A 24,537-nucleotide genomic window follows, 5' to 3' on the forward strand; every position below is an offset into this window, starting at 1 on the left:
TTACAGAATTTTGGTGCTTCCAACCAAAAACAGTCAGATTGTCCATTCCATTGCAGCCTGGCATACAAGGGAGCAAACTGACCAGATTGCCCCCTGCTCTAGGGGATCCCAGGCTGCCTACCTCACAGCTCCCAATATAGGGTTGTGCCGGGCTGGGAGGGGTGTCTGGCTATTCTCAGCAGCACAGTGGCCCATGGAAAGCCACAGTAACCTAGAGCAACCCAGCTCCAAATTGCACTGGGGCCTTTGGGAGGCTCCTGGCAAGGCCTAGAATTTGAGAGGTGTAAAGCCTAGTGCAGTAAAACTGTAATGCAGTTTGACCCAGAAAGTGCAGGCGGCAGCTGCTGGCATGGTATTCTTAGTGACAGGAACCCATGTGTGGAATTGCTTTTCCCATCATTGGTGCAACAAAGCTGGAGTCAGTTGATGTTCAGCACATGTGCAAGGCCCATCTGTTTTCCCAGGCCATCAGGAAAAGGGTAGGTTACTGGGAGTTGCATTAAAGGGGAGTGGTACGTTTTATTCTTAATAGGCAGAATTGAGAGCAGAGCACATAATCCGTTGCTGAGATTTGCGCTTGAACAAAGTTAGATGTCTTCAAGTTGCCAGGGCCTGATGAAATCCATCCTAGAATACTCAAGGAGATATCCGAACCATTAGCAATTATCGTCAAAAACTCATGGGAGATGGAAGAGGACTGGAAGAGGGCAAATACAGTGCTACTCTATAAAAAGGGAAATAAGGACAACTTGGGGAATTGCAGACCAGTCAGCTTAACCTCAGTACCTGGAAAGATAATGGAGCAAATAATTAAGCCATCAATTTGTAGACACCTAGAAGATAAATAACAGTCAGCATGGATTTGTCAAGATCAAATCATGTCAAACCAACCTGACAGCTTTCTTTGACAGGGTAACAAGCCTTGTAGATAGAGGGGAAGTGGTAGATGTGGTATATCTTGACTTTAGTAAGGCTTTTGATACTGTTTCATATGACCTTCTCATAAACAAACTAGGGAAATACAGCCTAGATGGAGCTACTATAAAGTGGGTGCATAACTGGTTGGAAAACCATTCCCAGAGAGTAGTTATCAGTGGTTCACAGTCAAACTGGAAGGGCATAACAAGTGGGGTCCTGTTGGGATTGGTCATGGGTCTGGTTCTGTTAAACGTCTTCACTGATTTTATAATGGAATAGAGAGTACACTTATAAAGTTGTGGACAATACCAAGCTGGGAGGGGTTGCAAGTGCTTTGGCGGATAGGATTAAAATTTAAAATGATCTGGACAAACTGGAGAAATGGTCAGAAGTAAAAAGGATGAAATTCAATAAGGACAAATGCACAGTACTCCACTTAGGAAGGAACAATCAGTTGCACACATACAAAATGGGAAATAACTGCCTAGGAAGAAGTATTGCAGAAAGGGGTCTGGGGGTTATATTGGATCACAAGCTAAATATGAGTCAACAGCATAACACTGTTGCGAAAAAAGAAAAGCAAACATCCTTCTGGGATGTATTAGCAGGAATATTGTAAGCAAGGCCGGAGAAGTAATTCTTCTGCTTTACTCTGCGTCGATAAGGCCTCAGCTGGAGCATAGTGCCCAGTTCTGGGTGTCATGTTTCAGGAAAGAGGTGGACAAATTGGAGAAAATCCAGAGAAGAGCAACAAAAATGATTAAAGTTCTAGAAAACATGACCTATGAGGGAATGTTGGGGGGAAAAAAGGGTTTGTTTCTTCTGGAGAAGAGAAGACTGAGGGGGGGACATAAAAGGTTGTTACAAGGAGGAGGTTGGAAAAATTGTTCTTGTTAACCTCCGAGGATAAGACAAGAAGCAATGGACTTAAATTGCAGCTAGGGAGGTTTAGGTTGGACATTAGGAAAAACTTCCTTACTGTCCACGTGGTAAGCACTGGAATAAATTGTCTAGGGAGGTTGTAGAATCTCCATCATTGGAGGTTTTTAAGAACAAGTCAGACAAACACCTGTCAGGGATGGTCTAGCTATTACGTAGTCCTGCCTTGAGTGCCAGGACTGGACCAGTTGACCTCTCAAGGTCCCTTCCTGTCCTACACTTCTGTGATTCTAATGTACATGTTGTGACGGGGTCAGGCCAGATGGCTACAAGAGAGTGGTCGAAGGTAGATACATTAGTTCCAGGTTAAGCAGGTCCCTTTTCCCTGGGTAAGATAACAGGGACTATTCCAGAACACTCAGGAACTTTCTGGAACTAATTAAGGCAGGCAGGCTAATTAGGACACCTGTAGCCAATTGGGAAGCTGCTAGAATTAATTAAGGCTAATCAGGACACCTGGTTTAAAAAGGCTCTCACTCCAGTTAGTGAGGTGTGCGTAAGGAGCTGGGAGTGAGAGGACGTGCTGCTGGAGGACTGAGGGGTACAAGCGTTAACAGATATCAGGAAGAAGGTCCTGTGGTGAGGACAAAGAAGGTGTCGGGAGGAGGCCATGGGGAAGTAGCCCAGGGAATTGTAGCTGTCACGCAGCTGTTCCAGAAGGCACTCTAGACATCTGCGATCCACAGGGCCCTGGGCTGGTACCCGGGGTAGAGGGCAGGCCCGGGTTCCCCCCAAACCTGCTAACTCCTGATCCAACACAGGAGGTTCCACCAGAGGGGAAGGTCTCTGGGCTGTTCCCCGACCCACATGGTGGATCAGCAGAAACTGCGGGGATTGTTCTTACTCTTTTTCCCCATACTAGCCAGTGATGAGGTTATCTGAGTGAACAGCAGATTTGAGCCACGAAAGTGGCCAAACTGAGGGCTACTGTGAATCTCTGAGGCGAGCAAAATCCGCCAATAAGCGCGGGACCCACCAAGGTAGAGGAGGAACTTTATCACAATGAGTACATCACGGTGAGTGCATATTACAGGTCCCCCTCTATGCCCGCCCCACAGAGGGTGTAAGTCTCTTTACAACCCCAGCTAGCGAGCTTTAGTTCAAGCTGTAGCTGCTCCTGCTTTTAGCTCTGGAGGTCCCGGTTTCAATTCCCTGGTGGGTCCGCCAAGATGGCAGCTCTCACTCTGGCACCTACGAAACAAAGATACGTGGATTACTTGGAAATCTAGTGCCAGGATTTTCAAAAGGGACGAGGGATGCTGAGTGGCCAACCTGAGACACCTTTAAAGCAGCCTGGTTTATTTATTTATTTGTTCCCAGAAACTGCTGAGTACCCACCTTCTGAAAATCATGCCCTTTTAAGGTATCAAGTTGAGCACTGAAAAGTACTGATCACTTTTGAAAATCTTTGCCTAAATAAATAAAGATGTAGGTTTCTTTTAGTAAGAACAGGGAAGACCGGGCTGTCCATGGGGTGTTCCTCCCACACTATCCAGGTTTGGGTTTTATTTACTCCTGCAAAATGCCGCAAAACACCTGGGTAGGAAGTAAAGGTTTGGCTGAAAATTTCCTCTCTTTTTTTTTTTTTTTTTAAATTGAAAATGGCCAGAATACAAACAAATAAAATCAGAGGGGAAAATCAAGATGTTGAAGGGGGCCAATGTAAGGAACACAAGTGTGTAAGTGTGTGTGTGTGTGTGTGTGTGTGCGGGGGGAACTGAAAAACAAGAGAACACAGCAGCTCAGTGGCAGAACAGGTAATAGACCCCAGGTTTCTGAGACCCAGTCTGGGGCCTGATCCACTGGACCATGCAGCCCGCCTATTAGGAAAATGAAAATAAATACATATATGATGCCCTCCCCCCCTCCCAGCTACTCCAGAAAAATAAACAAACCAACAGTGGGAGGAGAAAGCAATGGGAGAAGGAGCTACTCAGCAACAAGGGTTAAGAGGCCAAAGAGCAAAGGAAATGTCCATTTGCCTGCTCCCTATCCACACAACAGACACACACCCGAAAGGGGGCATTGTACTGGGAGAGGGGCTACTTTTCTGGGGGTTTTTAAACCTTCCAACAGTAACCCTCATGGAGTGTCCATTGCTCCTTTCTCTGTTAGGAAATGGAAAGGAAAATAGTGCCACACATCTGCCAATTGGCCAGCATTATAGTTAGGACTGTATGTTATTTGGGGCAGTGACTGTGTTTTTTGTTGTGTGACAGACAAGGTGGGTGAGGTAATATCTCTGATGGGACCAACTTCTGAATAGAAAATGACTTTTATGGGTTGGTTGCCATTGAACTTAATAGGAGCAAATTCCAGGATTATTTTTCTTTTCTTTCAGTCAAGTAAACTTTCTTGTATGTTGTTTATGCACAGAACTCTTTCATCCACACTGCATGTTGAATGGGACCCGGATTCTCTTCACACACACACACAATGCACCCACTTACATCCCCGTAGAGCGGCAGAAAAATCTCTGCTACCACATAAGACCTCTTATTCCAGACTCCAAGTATCCCATTCCCCCTACAATAGCAGGTTAACCCAGGCACCAGGATTCCCAAGCTGACTGTCACTTACACAGCCATTCCCCCACAGAGCTCTTCGGGTCTGGGATAGGCATTCCGAGTGTCACAGCTAAATACAAGGTGGAACAGATTGTTAAGCATAAGCAGTTAACGCATGTTGCAAGAAACCATGCAAGCAGTGGGCAATTAACACCTCTGCAGTCCTAGGACAAAGGAGAGTTAGTGGGCTACAGATTGTTGTAATGAGACACAGTGTCTCTATTCAGTCCACAATCTTTGGTGTCTAGCAGAGTTATGAATTTAAGCCAGGGGTTCTCAAACTGGGGGTCGGGACCCCACAGGGGGTCACAAGGTTATTACATGGGGGGGTCACAAGCTGTCAGCCTCCACCCCAAACCCCGCTTTGCCTCCAGCATTTATAATGGTGTTAAATACATAAAAAAGTGTTTTTAATTTATGGAGCGGTGAGGGGGGCACACTCAGAGGGTTGCTATGTGAAAGCGGTCACCAGTACAAAAGTTTGAGAACCACTGATTTAAGCTGCCAGGCTCATCTTTTGCAGTGATCACTTGGTGAGACGTGTTCACCCACAGGTGATAGGGGGCTTTTGTCTCATCATTTTTCTGTGTGAAATCATTTGAGAATATGGTGATTCTCTAGTTTCACCCACATAATAGTTGTTGGGGCATTTGATGCACTGGACGAGTTACACCACATGTTGTGATAAGCATATGTCAGGTCCATGCATCTTGAAAGGTGTGTTGTGAGGAATATTGATCATGATAGCAATGAAGGTAGGGCTGCAGATTTTGCATCTGTTATGGCAGGGTCTGTTGCCACTTTGAGTTGGTGTGTCGTGGTCTGTGGGGAACTTGTTTCTGATGGTGATCTGGGTGAGGTTGGTGGATTATTTGAAGGCCAGAAGAGAGGGAGGTTGGGAATATCTTTCAGGATGGGTCCCCACCAAGTATGGGTTGAAATGTTTTATATCCTGTAGGGGTTCCAGTGTGGGGTTGTAGGCAACAACTAATGGTGTATATTTAGTGGGTTTTTTCCTGTATTAAAACAGGTTCTCTTGCGGAATTAGTGTGGTCCATTACATGATGTGATCTACTTCTCTGGTACATGTCCTTGTTTGGTGAAGGCTGTTTTAAATCTCTTAAGGTGTATATCCCAGACCTTCTCCTGAAAGCTTATTCTGTGTTATCTGAGGCCATGGCTGTAGATAATAGGTTTCTTGGTGTTGGCGTGGTTGCTGGATCTATGAAGGTAGGTGTGGTGATCTGTGGGTTTCTTGTATATAAGTTGTCTGTAGGGCCATTGTTGAAGCTGATTGTGGTGTCCAGGATGTTGATGCTGGTGCAGGAGTGAATGGTGGTTGTTGAAGTTGTAGTGGAAATCTGAGCAAGTTTGGGTCATCTGTCCAGAGGATGAAAATATCATTAATGTATCTCAGATACATCATCAGTTTCTAGTTGCATTTTTCCAGAAATTCTTCCATAAGGTGGCCCATGAAGAGGTTTGCATATTGGAGAACCTTCCTAGTATCCATCGCTGTTCCCACAGTTTGGACAAAGTGTTTGAATGTAAAATGTTTTGGGTAAGGATGAAATGGATGAGTTTGGTGATGTGTTTGAGGTGGTCATCTGACAATTGTTCATTGTCTTGTAGATATTTGAGGCAAGCAGCAATGCCATCGTGAGGAATGTTGGTGTATAGGGAGGTGACTTCCTGATAGCAAGTATGGCGTTCTGAGAGAGGTTGTTGATGCAGAGTTTCTGGAGCAAGTTGATTGTCCAGGAGGAACCTTCCCTTTGTCTGGCGAGTGTTTTGAAGATGGTTTCTGTGAGTCCCAATAGTCCTTCTGTAAGAATGTCGTGGCCAGATATGATGGGGAATGTTTAGACAAAGCTGAGAATTTGCAAGTTTTCAGGAGCCATAATCTAACACTCGGCTTTTTCCCTGTCTTCAGAGTCTATGAATAAACACTTTATTTATACTGACTATGCTACAGTAAAAAAGTGCATAACAAAAGAGCACAGAGCTCACAGTATTGGGTACATGGCAATTGCCAAAATACTAATTTGTCAGGATTCTCATTCTTTTTGGACCACATTTCGCTCCCCCTTATATTAGTGGGGCTTTGGGCAACTTGGGACTGTTCCTGGTAACTGGCCCTCCATCCATCCAAGCCCCCTCCCTCATCAGCTGGGATCCACTAAGTTCTGCTACAGAGCTGGAGAGTAACAGCGCTGTGAAGGAGACCTTGCATACAAATGAGGTATATTTTAATGGCGCATATGCAGTGTAATTCATTGGAGAGGGCACATAGTGAACTGGGACTTAGAAGACCTATGTTCTGTTCCTCAGCTCTGCCAGTGACCTGCTGTGTGACCCTAGGAAGTCATTTCCCCTCTCTGTGCCTCTATTTCCCCTCTCCCCCTTTATGTCAAGGTAGACAGCCAGCTCTTTGGGGCAGGGGCGGTCTCTCACTGTGTATGTGCAGCATCTAGCACAGATGGGGCCTCAATCTCTGTTGTGGCCAGTAGGTGTGACTCCAAAAGAAATAATAGCGTATCATTGTGCACAACAAATACGCATCTCTGTGGCTGACAGTGCAGGAAAGTGCCTCGAATGTATCGGTTTTCTGGGTAGGACTGGAAGGGCTAATCATTTCTGCAGTGCACTGACTCCCATGCAAACATGGGCTGCGTCAGCTTTAGCTGTGATTTAGACTGTCTGGAAACCTTAGCTCTCGTGATAGTGCCGTGCACTGGCATCCATGTGCCATATCTCTACTATACGGAAAATACATTCTCAAGGGCTTTGGTTTGCTACAACTGGCTTCTAAATAAACCCCACAGAGACAAACTGCTGGTGCCAGCAGCACCACGTCTAATCAAAGCAAGTCATGCTTTGACATTTTGTGTGTGTAACCCACGCACCTCCTGGGTGTGATGTTCTGTCCCATCTAGTGGCACCGAGACCACTTAGAGAGAGATTAATGAGTCTGCTCTACAGCCTTAGCTAACAGCCAGTTGGCTTTTAGATCATGCAGTAGAGGTTCATGCACTAAGCTCCAAAGGTCCCAGGTTCGATCCCGCCTACTGGGATCTATCAGCATTGCATTTGTGACTGGGGGAGGTGGATTTCTCCATGTGACGTGGTATTCATCATTGTGGAGGGCAAATTATGGAGACCTGAGAGGCGTCTTGCCTTTCCATGATGCAGGAGGGAGTCTGTATCCCTTAGAACCTGTTTTTCTCCATGCTGGTTGAGTTTAGACTTGACTTGGTTCAAGAGAGCCTGTGTGGAAGCAGATTCCTCCAGCCACTGTATAATGTGTGTGCTGTGCTCGTGTTTTATAGATGTGATGTCAAGCCATGTCCTCGTCTAGGAGAAGGAGAGAGGTGAACTGGGTAACCAATGGGATAATCCCCTATTCCTGTCGTGCAATTTTAAAACAGGCTGGTAAGTTCTGGTTTCTTTTTTTTCTTTTCATGTTCCCTTCCTGGACAGGGAAAGCAGTACACAATTCCAGACAGTTGTGCAAGGCTTAACCATGTTGGTGAACTCCTGTGCGTGGTTCCATTAGGCCCAATATGGTGACTTGTGCGAGTGAGCGATCCCTGAAGCGAGTAAGATTTGCACAATGGTGTAAGTAGCCCTGTGAGTAAGTAGGCACACTATCCAACAGGCTGCACAGGTACCTAAGACATCCAGGACGTGTGGGATTTCTATGATTTCTGGGCATCTTCTACTTACTGATAGCCCAGTCTGGTAACTTCACTGTGTGAGGAGCTCTGGTGACCTTCCCTGGGAGTTCAGCGGGGGGAGTGCGTGAGGGTTGGGGCTTTGTCTAGCAATCTGGGCACGTACCAGTACAGTGAGGTGATGCAACGTGCTCTAGTTCTGTGACTCCTGCTACAGATAACACAGTTCAACCCGAACCTATCTGCTGAGCCTGAGATTGTGACTCCGACTCCTTGGTTCTCCCCATGCTCTGGTGGAGGAAGTGATCTGCACCACCCCTACGCCTGGCACCGATTCCTTCCCCAGCCCGCTGGCCACACACACCTGTATGGGAGAGGCAGTAGCAGGCCATTGAAAGTGGTTTTTAGTGAGGGTCCTGCAGGGGTCTGTTCTTGGCCTGCCACTAATCAGTATCTTTATCAATGACTTGGAAGAACATATAAAATCATGGCTGGCAAAATGCCCAGATGAGACACAAATTGATGGAGTGATAAACAATGATGGGGACAGGCACAGACGACTTGTGCCTCCTGATGCTGGGGGGGCACGTGACCGCCCCACATGTCTCCTGTGCCCAGCTTGGGTCCACCGGGCTCTCCCACCAGCGTCACCTGAGGGGGAGGGCTGGCTGTGTCCTTCTCCCACTGCACCTCCCCGGTGCGTTTGGCTGCTCTCCCTGGCAGCCGGGCCCGGGTGGGGAGCAGGACGGAGCTGCTTCTCATGTGACTGAAGCTGGCCGCGCCGGGTCACTGACTGTGCAGCGCGGCAGCTGCCTGAGAGAGCCTGGCTGGGGCAGCGGCCCCCTCTGCTCCCCGCCTGAGCCCAGCTGCCAGGGTCAGGGGCCGAACCAACTGAACACGAGCTCCTGATGCACGGCTGTAGCTAAAAGAGCTAACAGGGTTATGTAAGCAGGAGGATATCAAGTCGGGGCAGAGCAATGATAATACCTCCGGATATGGCATCAGTGACACTCTTCCTGAAATACTGTGTCAACTTCTGGCATCCGCACTTTAATTCCTAAAACATCTGCCAATTCTTCCTGCCAAACACCTCTAAGATCCAGCCTTTCTTCTCCATCCACGTGGCTAAAACGCTTACCCAGGCTCTCCTCTTGCGTCTCAACTGCTTGCTTGCTCTGTGACCTGAACCTATTCTGTTGTACCGCTTTCGTATCCATTCATGATACTGCAAAGATAACTTCCCTAGCTCATTGCTTTGAGTACGTCACTCTTCTTTTAGTTCCTCGCCTGGCTCCCCCTTCTTTGCTGCATCAAAGTACCTGGCTTCACTTTTAAGGTCCTTCACAGCCAATCCCTGCCCTTCCTGTCATCCCTCAGGCTGCTGAGATGCCAGTTCCGGACTCACCGCCGGTAATGATCCCAGCCTTCAACACCCAATGATTCAATTGTCAAATGAGCACTTCTGCACTCTGTCCTCAAGCCACCCCCTATGTCTGGAGGAGCTCCCCATAAGCATCTGCGCGGTCACCACGTTGCCCTGCTTCATTTCGCTCCTTACAACTGTCTGCTGTGATCCCTACAAAAAACTCCGTGCCTAGGCTACTGGTGCAGTGGGGCGGTCGCTTGTCATGCTGACCTGTATTGTCTCATTGTTACCTGGTGCTTCCACCTGTTGACTCTCATCTTATGCTTAGGTTGTCAGCACTCTGTGGCACAGGCTGCCTCTTATTCTGTGTTTGTACACCCCCCCCCCCCCAGCACCATGGAGCGCTGGTCCCTGGCTGCAAATACTGCACCCTTCACTGCAGCTCTATCTACATAGTTTATCCAAGAGGTGGTAGTCTATAAATAGGGGAGAAGATTTCTGAGGTAGAAAGCTTTTTAATCTCCTGGCCAAAGGCGTAACATCCAATTGTTGGAAGCTGAAGCTAGATAAATTCAGACTAGAAATATGGCCCAAATGTTAAACAGGGAGGGTTATTAACCTTTGGAACCACTTACTCAGGCATGTAATAAATTCTTCATTATGTGAAGTCTTTAAATGAAGCCTGATGGCTCTCTAAAAGGGAATGGCTGGGTAAAATTATATCCTGGGGGTATTTGGGAGATCAGCCCACATGATCACAATGATCCCTTCTGGCCTGTGAAGTGGCTACCTGGAAACACAGAGGAGTAAGAGGACCCTTTGTGCATCTATGGACCTGAGGAGATGCCCACCTCTAGGCATCCACAACACACCTTTCAGGATCCTTGGGTACTACACATGCCTATCACAACATGTGCTGTATCTCCTCCAGTGCACTAAATGCTCCAACAACAGCTATGTGTGTGAAATCAGACAATCTGCAGAAAAGGACCTGGGCATTACAGTAGATGAGAAGCTGGATATGAGTCAGCAGTGTGCCCTTGTTGCTAAGAAGGCTAAGGGTATATGGGGCTGCATTAGTAGGAGCATTGCCAGCAGATCGAGGGAAGTGATTATTCCCCTCTATTTGGCACTGGTGAGGCCACATCTGGAGTGTTGCATCCAGTTTTGGGCTCCTCACTACAAGAAGGATGTGGACAAATTGGAGAGAGTCCAGCGGAGGGCAACGAAAATGATTAGGGGGCTGGGGCACATGACTTATGAGGAGAGGCTGAGGGAACTGGGCTTATTTAGGCTGCAGAAGAGAAGAATGAGGGGGGATTTGATAGCTGCTTTCAACTACCTGAAGGGGGATTCCAAAGAGGATGGATCTAGACTGTTCTCAGTGTTGGCAGATGACAGAACAAGGAGCAATGGTCTCAAATTGCAGTGTGGGAGATCTAGGTTGGATATTAGGAAAAACTATTTCACTAGGAGGGTGGTGAAGCACTGGAATGGGTTCCCTAGGGAGGTGGTGGAATCTCCATCCTTAGAGGTTTTTAAGGCCCAGCTTGACAAAGCCCTGGCTGGGATGATTTAATTGGTGTTGGTCCTGCTTGGAGCAGGGGGTGGACTACATGACCTTCTGAGGGCTCTTCCAACCCTAATCTTCTATGACTCTTCTATGAATCACTATGCTCTCGAATGATCTCACACAGGAAAATAAGACAAAAAAACACCTATCATCTGTGGGTGAACTCTTTCCCCAAAGCGATCACTGTCTGACCTCTCCATCTTCATCCTCAAAGGAAACCTGCACAACCCTTTCCAAAGACAAGTCTGGAAGCTTAAATTCATAACTCTGCTAGGCACCAAAAATCAGGGACTGAATAGAGACCCTGGATTTATGGCTTATTACAGCAATCTGTAACCCACTAACCCCCTCAGTCCTATGACTGCAGAGGTACTAACAAGCCACTCTACCTTGAATGGTCCCTTTACAATATGTGCTAACTACTTATGCTAAACAATCCGTTCCACCTTGTATTTAGCTGTGAGTACCTTTCCCAGACCAGAAGAAGAGCTCTGTGTAAGCTCCGCAGCTTGTGTGTCTCGCCAAAAGAAGTTGGTTCCATAAAAGATATTCCCTCGCCCACCTTGTATCTTTAATAACATGAGAGTCTGGCAACAAGAGATGGTTTAGAAAAGACATTTGAGAACAGTGGTGAGCCACTCATGCCCTTCAACTTGAAAGCAGCTGCTGTCTAGGCAGAAAATAGCCTGATTCAGCAAAGCACTTAGGCCATGCCTACACTACCACTTATGTTGGCAAAACTTATGTTGCTCAGGGGTGTGAAAAAACACATCTTACAGAAGCAGAGCTGCATCAGTACAGCTGTGCCGCTGTAAGCTCTCGAGTGTAGACATAGCCTTAGACACATGCTTTAAGTGCTTTGCTAAATCAGATCCTAAGCAATGTGGATGGGTGGCTTCTCCTCCTATGACGCAGATAAGGTGACACAAGCAACTTTAATGGCACCCCCTATACAAAATAATTTCTCTAATTTACACAGCTGGCAAGGTTGCATCCCTGGGAATGGACACTTAGGAAGAGAAGATAAATGGTTTCATGCAATGCTAGTCTGACAGTCAACCAGAACTGAGGCTGAAAACGTGGTGCAATTGGTAACCTTTTTTGGACCTCATGACATAACCCTCATGTCACGTGCAGAAGCAGGGATTCCAATATTCTCCAGACCCAGGTCTCTTGCGGCCATCGTGCCAGTCTAGAGTTGTTTCTATTTTAATTGAATGGACGCCGTATGGGTGTTGTAGGGTCTGAACGTCCCCCAAGTTTGGGTTTGTTTGGATCTGGGACTCTTGTCTAATGATCAGTGTTGCCGGAACTGCAAAGGGGACTTACAGCATGCTTGTCTGGGAAGAGGTCATTCCTGATAAGAGCGAATGCCCCCACAACATCTGGGGCATTAGACAAAGAGCAAAAGCTTTGTTTCTAAAGCATATAACTGTTTAGTTGACCTCCTTTTATAAAATAAATCTTTCCTGCTTTGGCTCATGCGCAGGGGATATAGAAATTTAAATTCACTGCAACAGACAGGATGACATCCGGGAGATAAAGTGCTTAAAGAAATGCTCTCAAAGGAAGTTTTCATCTAGGTATTTTAAAAACCTTTCCCCAAAAGGAACCTTATTTTCTGACATGCCCCCAAAACCTGTTTCTGTAACTCCCCCTCTCCCCAAGTTATACGTGGGCTAGAGGACACGATGGATGATTTTTGAAAATAGTAGAGTGTCATTCCTCAGGTTGGTAGAAAACCAAGAAACTCTCTCGTTATTGTAAAAAAAAAGGCCAGCCAATAACAATAAAAAGAGGGTGTTGTGTCGGTAGATGCAGAGGACAAGACTAAGACGCACACCATAGTTCCAGGGGCTGGAATCTAGTGGGTAGACACTACTTCTGCAGTCAGTTGTCTAGGGAATATATTGTATTTATATACAGACTATTTCTGGGGGGTTTAGCTGCTGTTCTATACGATGAAACCCTCCTCACCGTGGAGAGGAGATTTTGACTTGGATTATTTTGCATGCTAAAGTTCACCGTGGGGCATCTCTCTCCCCACTCCCGCAAACTCTGCCGGGCCTTGGCTAACACAGAAAGCTCCGCTAGCGCCTGCAGCAGCAGCTCATGCTTTAAGATTCCCTAGGTCCCAGGTTTGACCCCTGCTGCCAGTGAGCCACAGGGGGGCTTCATGTTACATCTACACCCACTCTGCTGCAGCCGGTCCCTTACCCCGCTCACTCTCTCTGCATCTTCTACGCACCGACTACGGCGCTCTGCTCTCCCCCACCCTCGTTTGCATGTTCAGAAGCCAGCAAGAAGCAGCTGCTGCTGCCACCTGGCTGTTTGGCAGAGGGGTTGGAGTACCAGCCATACCAGTTCTTGTAGACAGACAGGCACGGCCGTCTCTGCACACTGGTGCTCTTGCGTATCGGGGTGCTGGAGTTAGAGGTGCTGGGGATGCAGCAGCTTGGAGTGGTTTTCCTCATATATGGGGTTTACAGTTTGGTTTAATGGCGTTCCACACCCCCACTATACAAATTGTTCCAATGCCCCGTTGCATATTGCCTCATATAGCCATTCCAGAGTAGCTCCAGAAATAGCACAGGGTCCATAACTACAGCTTCGAGGCTGGCTCGGGGAATAACACATGCTTATTAATTTGTAGTAACACATGGTTCATAATCAGTGTTTTTATGTAAAATCATTAAAAAGCTACATAATTAATCAACACGTTCCTCATGTTGTCAGGGACAGCTGTGCATTTAGAGTGGTATTAGTATTCCGAAGTGACAAACCCATGTGTTGGCGTTCTGCAAAATCCCTAATCCAAACCATTCTGTTCTCAATTTCCATTCTATAGCAGTCTGGTTAAGAGGCCACATGCAGTCCCTACACCATTTACAACAGCAGCTGAATTCATTACCTTGACGAGGTTATGCTCACGAAGCAGAATTGCTGCTGACTTACCACATCGATTATCTGCAGCAAAGAAAGTTGTAGCTCAACAATAAGAGGTTGGGAATCATTCACTACGGGGCGTTCAAGGCGATTGTAGTTCCTCAACAGTTCTCTATACAGACGCCTTTGGTTTTCACCCTGTTGGGAAACTTTTGGAGGGGGGAAAAAAGATGGTGACATAAATCATCTGGCCCGATCAGAAAGTCATTTTATTTTTGAATCCTCCATAGTTTATTTTGATCTTCTAAAACCGAGAAGCAGATTCCCAGAAAGTAAAGACCTCCTCAAGTTTGCCCATATCTAACACATCTTCCATTCTATGGTTTCATAAAACATTGTGCACTGCATGCGTTTCTATCACAGAGCAGCCAAAGAGCTAGAGGTATATAAGCTGGCTAGGAATCTTTAGTGCCACATGACAAAATACGCAGCTGAAGCTCTTGACATCTCTCTAAGGCAGGAAAGCCCACACGACAAACTTGCTATCAAGATGTTCCTATAGGGGTGCTGCAGGGGGTGGGAAATAGAGTTATGACTTCCCTTCCCCATGTGCTAACTAGCACACCTGGCTTCCCTGAAGTCAATGCCCAAATTCCCACTGATTTTCATTGGGGCCAGAATTTCACACCAGGGGTATAGCAGCTAAAGAGTAGAGCTGTGGGAGGTGTTATTTCTGTCAATGCCTTCCCTGCTGCCCCTCAACACAGGCCTGTGCCAAACAAGCACAGTCTAGCCCTATAGAAATGGCTAATCCTTCTGAAAATCCTACAGCTCTTTGCTTCGATAATCTGCGTCGCCTCAACTGCCATATTATGGAATGAAGTGGGGGGTTTAAAGTCCTTGTACTGGTTTTTTAACTTCTGCTTTCCTTGGGTGCTCCTCATTCGTATGTTATGAGACAGCGTAAATGGAAGCACCAATCTACTGTCTGAGGGTCATTCATAGTTTTGTATACCTCCACCATATCCCTTCTCCCAATTTCATTTGTTTCTAATCTGTGAAGTCTTTCCAGACCGCTAATTTCTTTTGCCGTTTTTCACTCTGGATCTTTTCTCTTTCTGCTAGCAGTGCAAATCTTTTTTTTTTTTTTTTTTTTTTTTTTTTTTTTTTTTTTTGAGTTAGTATGACCAGAATGAAGCTCAGCATTCAAGGGGAGGGTGCTCCATTGATTTGTACAATGGCATTACCATAATTTCAGTATTGTCCTTGCACCCTGATCCTGCAAAGACTGAGACATGTGTGTAAATTAGTTTCACTGGGACTATTCATAGGCATAAGGGTACATCAATACATTAAAGATTATGAGGCCTTTGGACACTAAGATAATGGCGGCCACATAAGTATCTAAGTCCTGGTCTACACTGGGGGGGGGATCGATCTAAGTTACACAACTTCTGCTATGTGAATAACATAGCTGAAGTTGACGTACTTGGATCGACTTACCGTGGTGTCTTAACCGCGGTGAGTCGACTGCTGTCGCTCTCCCATCGACTCCACCTGCGTCTCTCATGGTGGTGAAGTACAGGAGTCAACGGGAGAGTGCTCGGGGATCAATTTATCGCGTCTAGACTAGACACGATAAATCGACCCCCGCTGGATCGATCACTGCCCGCCAATCCGGCGGGTAGGGTAGACGTACCCTAAGATAGATGAATCTTTGCAGGGCTGATGTCTTAGAATGCAAGCTCTTCAGGACAGGGACTGAATTTTCATTCTACGAGGGTTCAGTGCCTAGCACAATAGGGGCTCAATCACAGACTGTGGCCTCTGGGCTCTATTGCAGTACAAATTAATAAATAACTATCATGATAATTCTCTAGCCTTCGTGCAGTGTAACTCCTTGGCTGCTTTTTTGATGCTCACTGCACATTGAGCAGATCTTTTCATTGAGCTGTCCGCAACGAGACTAGGGCTTGTTCCTGAGTGATTACAGCTAATGTCTTTTTTTGGCAATCCAAATAAATTATGTCAGCCTGTGATCCTTTATCCAATTTTTTGTTAACATGCTCAAAGAATCCTAGTAGACTGGAATCACAGCTTTATTTACAAATACCAGGCCTGTTTAAGCCAGCAATATCATGTACTCTTATATCTATCTTTAATTTAGTGTTCCAATTAATTTCTCTGATGCTGAGGTAAGGGATCATAACAGAGTCTCTGCTCTGTATTTCCCAGGATCACCCCTAAGGTGTTGTGTTGTTGTTGTTTTTTTAAGAGAGGTACACCTGCTGCACTCCTCTGTAGTAGCTGATTGAGAGAGTGTATAGCCGCTTCATTCAAGAGTTCTGAAGGAACACAAGGAACACTGGGCCTGGTGAGCTATTGTAATTTAAATTGTCAGATTGCATCTATATCTCTCATGGTTGCCACCTCAGTCTTGGACAGTCCCACAGCTTCATTGCCTGAAAAGACTAGCTCAGAGTTAGACATCTTCACCAATGCCTTCTGTGGTGAACAGCTGTGCAAAGAGATTGTTTGTTTAGCTTCTGTGTCATGTCTGGAATACTCTGATTCTCTTACTCATAGCTCAGCAAACCCACGGACTTTCTTGCAAGTTGCCGTCTTCTGATATGCTTGAAAAAGATCTTATTTGGTTCACATGTCTTTGTCTATTTTCTTCTCAAATTCACTCTTAACTGCCTAGCTTACATTTTACCCACCATTACTTAAGTTCCCTTCTATTAGCTTCACCTAAACTGTATTTTCATTTTTTTTAAGGTAACCTCTAAGGTTTCAATAAACTCTTGGGCCTTACCGTGTGCCTGTCCCGTTCTATCTTGTTCCCATTGTTTAGGGGTAAGCATGACTCTGGTTATGATTGCATAAGTGCTTACAATCAGAGTGGAAGCTCCTCCATTTTTTTTGTCTCCTTAGCTTCGTTTAAACTGGCTTGTGTTTCTTCCCTCCCCCCCGCCCTATGTTAGTGTTTGAAAATCCCTCTATCCACAACAATGTAGACTGTACTACCATTGTAGTCCTGTAGCTTCATTAAACCAAGTTCTCCTGTGTATTACTTAGGACAGAGTCAAACATATCCTCTCCTCCTGTGTCCTCCAGACCTAGCTGTTCCAAGAAGCAATTCTTTATGGGATTGAGAAATTTCTTCTCAAACTGTGCCTGTTAATATTTTGGCAGCTGAAGTCCTCCATTATTATCTGATGTTGTGTCCTCTCTCAATGTTGCGCCATTGCTGGCGCCCACTCAACTTGGAGACCAGCAACATATCCCAGCTATTATACAGCCCATTGTGTTGGGATTTGTAGCCATATGTTTGTGCGCATTTCATTTTTTTATCTATGAAATTATGTAAATCTCCGTGCAATTTGGAGCCTGCGGGCTCCTGGCAAATTGCCAAGGCAGCTGTTGGTGTCACAAATGGTTGGCCTGTCTAATCAGACTGTCATCTCTTTTTGTTGCCGTAGCCTCCGAGCAGGAAGAGAGGTGAGATAGGGGACAGATTACACTATATTTTTTTAGAAAATACTCAGTGCTTCGGTCACCAGGGAGATGATTGGTTTTCTCTCCCTCTAAAGCCCTGAAAACTCCATGGTGTGAAGTCGGAATGAGCTAAATTGTGGCATTTTTCTGTAACAGGAGGTTGTAATTTCTGGTTCTGGGGACTGGTAGTGAGATACAGAGAGATTCCTCTCTCAAACACAAATCTGGCCCCCGGTCTTCGGGACTGAATCTTTTTTCCGGTGGCCAGTATGAAATTGCATCCAAAATAACTATTCGAAGAATGGTAAAGTTGAAAAGTCAATTGCTCAAAAGTGACACCAGACATGAGGTGAAACCATCGTTCAGTTCCCTTGTGCAGATACATTGTGGTACAGTCTTGCCTCACATGACACAGGAAGTGTGTAGCAGAACCAGGAATAGAACCCAGAGCTGTTAGGTCTTGGTCAAGGGTCTTTAAGCACAAGAAAATGGCCTCTTTCACTGTCCATTGTATGCACTAATCAGGCCGGGGTGCTATGGAAAATGTGATTATGTAATTAAAGACTGTATCGTAATGCATACTCACCAGGGGGCTGATTTCAAGTTGTATAGTCAACCTTAAATCTGGCATCTCCTGGCATTAGAATGTTTGACTTTGCAACCTTAATGGCCTTTAACATAGGGGTTTTTTTAATACAATTTTCTACCTTTTTTTTTTTTTTTTTTAATAAAGAAAGCTGTAAAACAGTAATACCATTATCTAGAACAGGGGTCGGCAACCTTTCAGAAGTGGTGTGCCGAGTCTTCATTTATTCACTCTGATTTAACATTTTAACGTTTTTAGAAGGTCTCTTTCTATAAGTCTATAATATATAACTAAACTATTGTTGTATGTAAAGTAAATAAGGTTTTTAAAATGTTTAAGAAGCTTCATTTAAAATTAAATTAAAATGCAGAGCCCCCCGGACCGGTGGCCAGGATCCGGGCAGTGTGAGTGCCACTGAAAATCAGCTCGCGTGCCGCCTTTGGCACAGGTGCCATAGGTTGCCTACCTCTGAGCTAGAACCACATTGACACCTGCCTGAGTTATTATCAGGATCTAAATGCAGGACCTTTAGATTTACAACACAGACTGCTAACATTTGAGACAAAGGAGTAACTGGTAGCAGTAGTAGGTTGTTATCATATGTGGACTAGCCTTTGTGGGGTGGGGAATACAGTACACGTTTTACTAGTGCTTTACTTAACCATTTCCCAGCCAGCAGTAGAACAGCCTGAATCAGAATTTCTGGATCCTAATCTTGGCTTTTTCTGTGCGGTGTGGTTACCAAGCACATCGGTTTGCCCTATTCATTCTAAAAGGTTGAGCGGGTGGGACTATAGTCTGCCATATTAGATGTGCATGTATTCCAGCTCTGCCAGACCTTGCCGTTACCGCATTGTGGGGATGATAGTTTCTCTCTCCTATGGTGGAGGCATTAGGCCTGGCTCAAGAAAAAGGCCTGACTACACTGAAATATTACCACTAGTCAGTAGAAATGCTGAGACACTTTGGGCTGTTGCTGATTTCCAACCAAACACACCTTCCTCTAGGCGACAGAGGCAGCTGCTGCTGTTGTTCCCCATGTGGAGCCAAGCACTGGGGAGCCTATGAGCAGGCTCAGAGCAGATGAAAGGTGGTGGGAGCTGGGAAGTCCCCTCGGTGCATATGAAGGCAGTGGCACTGGAGTGTGCCCAGTGCGGTTGGAACATTCTGAGATTTTAGCAGCAAGACGAACCAAATCTGAGCATGTGCAAAGGCTTCTAACTTTGCCAGATCCGGGTAGATTTTCTGGGAGGAGCACAAGGCACCCCTCTGACCCCAGGACCATCCCCCTGCCACATTTCTAGTTTTTGCTCCAAAGCAGAGAGGCACTGGAGCTCTTCAAAGAAATGGATTGGAAAAAAGTTAAATGCTGGCAGCACAATGTATTTTCCCTTAACTTTCTTCATGGAAATGGCTGACCCATTTTTGTGATTTTTTTTTTTTTTAATTCAGCCTCAAGCAGAGAAAAAGCTTGGGCGGGGGAGAAGTCTGGCACAGTTATAAACAACTGAAAAGAGTCTTATAACTATAGGCAGTGCTGTAGATAAAATAGACGATCCTAAAGGGCTCCATGGGGAGAAAATACTGGGTGCTAATGGGCTCTTTAATCTAATGGCTGGAAGCTGTCGCTGGACAAATTCAAATTAGAACTAAGGCACAAATGTTTAACAGTGAAGGTGATTAACCGTGGGAACAAACTCCCAAGGGGAGTGGTGGATTCTCCATCTCTTAATGTCTTCAAATCAAGCCTGGGAAGAAATGCTAAAAACCAAACACAAGTTACTGGGGTAACTAGGTAAAATGTAAAGGTCTGTGATATACTGGAGATCAGATTTGATCAGCTAATGGTCCCCTCTGGCCTTAAACTCTATGAAGTCAGTAAGCAAGTGTGACAGAGTGCAGGGACTGAATAGGTGAGCCTACACTCTGATCCCTTAGAGGCCAATTAGTGCCCCAGAAGAAGCTGATTGGGAATCATGAACTCAATTGGCCCATCAGTCCAGGGCTGATAAGAGGCACAGGAAAGAAGTGCAAAAAGAGAGAGAGGAGGAACAGGACTAGCTTTAATTAATTAACTGGCCTCGTAAGCTCAAAGGTTGTGGCCTCAAACCTCTATAAGTGTCTAGCCACTAGAGGGAAACAGAGCCACACTGTCCTAGGGAGGGTTGTACAGATAATACTTACTGTCCTACTCTCAAATGGTGGCTGTGAGGCTTAATTCATTGGCGTTTGCAAAGTGCTTTGAAGGGCTGGGGGAGAAACGCTCAGTGGTTACTGGCTTAGGTGACGTTTAGTCTAGTATGAGTTGGCAGCAGCATGCATCCTGGGAAGAACTGCCCTTTTGTGGTACTGCGTGTTGCATAGTCTCCTTAGGCATCCGGTTCTCTGTACCCATTGGTTAGCTGCTTTGATTGTAAAGTTATTCAAAGGGTAACTTTGATTTTTAAAGCCCTTAGAGATGCAGGACCTGGCTGTATCTGAGAACCTCTTGCTGGAGCCTTGTGCTCAGACAGACAGCCCTATTTATGGACTGTACCACTGAGCATTCCTCTCCCATCCGTCCATCCCCCTTGTCTGTTGTGCAGCCCATTGAATAGGGCGCTGGGCTGGGATCCAGGAGAGCTGGGTCCTACTTCTGGCTCTTACCTTCAGGTAAGTCACTTCCCCTCTTGTGCCTCTATCTCCCCTCCCACCCGTTGTCTTGTCTATGTAGAAATAAGCTCTTTGGGGAAGGCAATCTCCCCCTCTATGGGTACTGCTGCACTGCATGTAGAATACATACAGCGTGGATATACACCTCTACCCCGATATAACGCGACCCGATATAACACGAATTCGGATATAACACGGTAAAGCAGTGCTCCGGGGGGGGGGGGGGGGCTGCGCACTCCGGCGGATCAAAGCAAGTTCGATATAACGCGGTTTCACCTATAACGCGGTAAGATTTTTTGGCTCCCGAGGACAGCGTTATATCGGGGTAGAGGTGTAAATAGCCAGGGAGCTGGTAAGGTGCGGCTTAGGGGAGTAAAGCCACGCCTGAAGGGTGTGGGTGTGTACGCGAGTACACTCTGCTCACCCAAGCTGTGCCTCCCCCTCCAGGCCGCTATTTTTAGCCATGTAGTGTCTCACTGCCTCCCCTCTGCCAGAACCTTTCACTGACACATATAGCTACACACCGCGGTGTGGACCCAGTGTGTAGCTACACATACACTATGTGCCACCACCAATGGTGTGTAGTGTAGACACAGCCTGTGTTTGTGCTGCACCCAGCACAATGGGCCCCTGATCTTGGGTAGGCTCTCGAGGTGCTACTGTAATATGAATTCCATCTGAATTTGGAGGTGATCCGGCTTTTGTTCTGTTGGGTCCTGGTGGGTCTGGAAATTGCTCCTCCTTGAAATCTGTCTCGGCACATCCCTTCCTGCTTCTAAATAACAGCTTTTGGATTTAAAAAAAAAAAGTTAGGGAGTTTTAATCTGAGCTCTGCTGGCCACATGTATTACTTCTGCCCTTTCTTCCCCACTTCTTCTTCTTTTTTTTAAAGATTCTTTTGGCAGGCTTTATGAGTTTAAGCTTTTAGAGGGTGATTTTATCTGAATGATTTTAATTGTGTCAACTTCCTTCCTTTTGCTTTGGCAGAGGAACTTTACACAGACCGTTATTACTTGATTCATATTATTGGATATTGTCCAGTCCTCCCTGACTATCCCCAAAATATTCCTTTTCCTTCGTTATATACACAGCTCTTACCAGGTCTCCACCAATTCCCAATTCTCCAGGCATCTTTATTACATTGCTTTTGTTTGAGCGACATTTAACTCTTAAAGCAGTTGCGTAGCTGAGCGTTCTGGAATCATCATTAACTTCATTCCTCTTCCCATCACACTGCTGCTTCTCTAGTATTTTGTCTCCTGATATATTTATAAAAGCCCTTAACCCCTTAGACTATCATTAACTCATTCTACTTATTTGCTGCCCTTATGTTTTCTGTAGATGCTTTAACTGAATCTGTATATTCCTGTTGGATCCCTTCTCTCTTCCCCATATTTTTTTTAACAATCAGATATTCTTAATTCCCCAAATTTTCCTTTCTTGAACATCAGTCTCATTATACCAGCATGTATGATTTATTTGTATAGTGAATTCATTCATCACTCAGTATGATAGGAAAGCTTATACAGCAAGACAGTATTAAGAAAACTAAAGAAGAATCTGTTTGGCATTATGGAAATATCATAAAAGCCCTTCTAGAATCCTATGGGATATTTGCACTTACATATTTATCTTTCAGGTGGTTTCTCCTTAGATTCTTATAGGGTTTCTAGTTTCCACTATGATGTTTTCATATGGAATAAACAAATGTAAGGATTTTTTTTTCTAGGATGTGAAATAAAGAATAGTGAAACAAATAATGGGGATGATCCAGGCAAAATGGGAAAGTGTGGAGCATAAAATATGTTTTCAGGTGTGTCTGTTTTAGAATATTCACTAGGAATCTAACCCGCTTTGAAGAAATGCCGCACATTCAATCCACTTTGTCAGACATGTGCATGCCTACCGTTTACTTAGTGTATTCTGCAGATTTCTGGGAATGTAAAGCATGTCATTGCCATATGTCATTTAATCTCCCAAAATACCAATATTCCCATCTGCTTTTGTTCTTATGTGTAGTCAGTGGCATGGCATTTCCCCACAATTGCAAGTCCTTTCTTTTTTTAGGTCCTTTTTCCTTTGGATTTTAGTCCATATTATATTTAAGACAAAGTGCTCTTCAGATTGTATCCTTGTTTAGAAATGAAAATGGTAACTCTCTCACATCAACTGCCTCATAATGTGTATGCATTGTACTTGAGTATTTCTTGTCTTTGGTTAAAATATCTTTCATCTCGTTCCCTTTTGTATAGTCTTTGATTCTAACCTTCAGATCTCATTAGATGAAGAATGTGAAAAAATATTCCATGTGTTCTGGACACAAGCAGTCCGGCTTTGCTGGCATTTATACTGGAGTAAATGAGAGCAGAAGTTGGCCCCAGACCGCACTGTAGTGACTGGTTGTTAAAGGTTGCTTGAAGATGAGATGAAAGGCTTCGGTTTAGCATAGATTTGATAAAAACAACGAGGAGTACTTGTGGCACCTTAGAGACTAACAAATTTATTTGGGCATAAGCCTGCGTGGGCTAAAACCCACTTCATCGGATGCATGGAGTGGAAAATACAGAAGGCAGGTATAAATAGACCGTACATGAAAAGATGTGAGTTGCCTCACCAAGTGGGGGGTCAGTGCTAACGAGACAATTTAATTAAGGTGGAAGTGGGCTATTCTCAACAGTAGAATACTTTGTAGTGGTAATGAGGTCAATGTAATCAGGGTGGCCCATTTCAAACAGTTGACAAGAAGATATGACAGGTTTCAGAGTAGCAGCCGTGTTAGTCTGTATCCGCAAAAAAGAACAGGAGTACTTGTGGCACCTTAGACACTAACAAATTTATTTCAGCATAAGCTTTCGTGGGCTACAGCCCACTTCTTTGGATGCATAGAATGGAACATATATTGAGGAGATATATATACACATACAGAGAGCATGAAAAGGTGGGAGCTGTCTTACCAACTCTGAGAGGCCAATTAATTGGTAAGGCACCTTTTCATGCTCTCTGTATGTGTATATATATCTCCTCAATATATGTTCCATTCTATGCATCCGAAGAAGTGGGCTGTAGCCCACGAAAGCTTATGCTCAAATAAATTTGTTAGTGTCTAAGGTGCCACAAGTACTCCTGTTCTTTTTAAGAAGATATGAGTAACAGAAGGGGGGAATTAGTTTGGAGAAATTAGTTTTTGTAATGACCCACGGCTACCACTCTGAAACCTCTCATAGATTTGATGTGGCGCAAAAGCAAAATAGCAAACTGACAAGATAATGCAGGTCATTACATAATAAAAAGACTGAAACAAAATTAAAATAAAAGTGGCCCTGCTGGAGTGGTGCAGATGTTTTTAAATGCCAAGGTGTGTTTGTGATGCAAATACAAAATGTGCATCGCAACAGCACTGATTGTTGCATCCCTACAAACTATGCCGTTGTTCTGTAGACGAGTGTGTTGTTCTGAAACGCTATTTAATTTAAATCGGTGATATTCCAACAGAAGCTTCTGAGCTGCAAGAGGCTCTTTCACTGTGTGATTTAATTATTAACCAATCAGGAGGCGTTTACAATGTAATTAACCAATTGTAGTTGATAAAATAATAATACTTGGTCAGCCATTTTGCGGTGAGAATTATATATACTAAATATTTCCCCGTCATACTGTTTAAATATGAATACATAGCACAATAGTAAACGAAACAATGAATTCACACTCCTGTGGCTCTTTTGGGGAATGTTGATCGCTAATTTGGCTCCTGAACCCCTGAGGTCTGAGTATCACTGCTTTAAATTTAAGGGTTGATCACAAATTGAAAAAACCCAGCATTCCCCTCAGATAGAAATAACTAGTATTTAAAGCTCATGTAATTCCCTAAAGTAAAAATG

At 45.0% G+C, this 24,537-nt stretch overlaps 1 protein-coding gene across 1 annotated transcript in view; it reads right to left on the reverse strand.

The window, feature by feature from the left end:
- LOC135880586 (neuronal acetylcholine receptor subunit alpha-7-like) overlaps positions 1-24,537 on the reverse strand; it is a 103,353-nt gene that overhangs the window by 68,152 nt on the left and 10,664 nt on the right. The window contains exon 2 of the mRNA XM_065406928.1: positions 13,993-14,132. Within this exon, the coding sequence (XP_065263000.1) occupies positions 13,993-14,132 (140 nt within the window). The remainder of the gene's footprint in view (positions 1-13,992; positions 14,133-24,537) is intronic.

The sequence above is a fragment of the Emys orbicularis genome, chromosome 6 (genome assembly GCF_028017835.1).
Source record: "Emys orbicularis isolate rEmyOrb1 chromosome 6, rEmyOrb1.hap1, whole genome shotgun sequence".
Classification (NCBI taxonomy): domain Eukaryota; kingdom Metazoa; phylum Chordata; order Testudines; family Emydidae; genus Emys; species Emys orbicularis.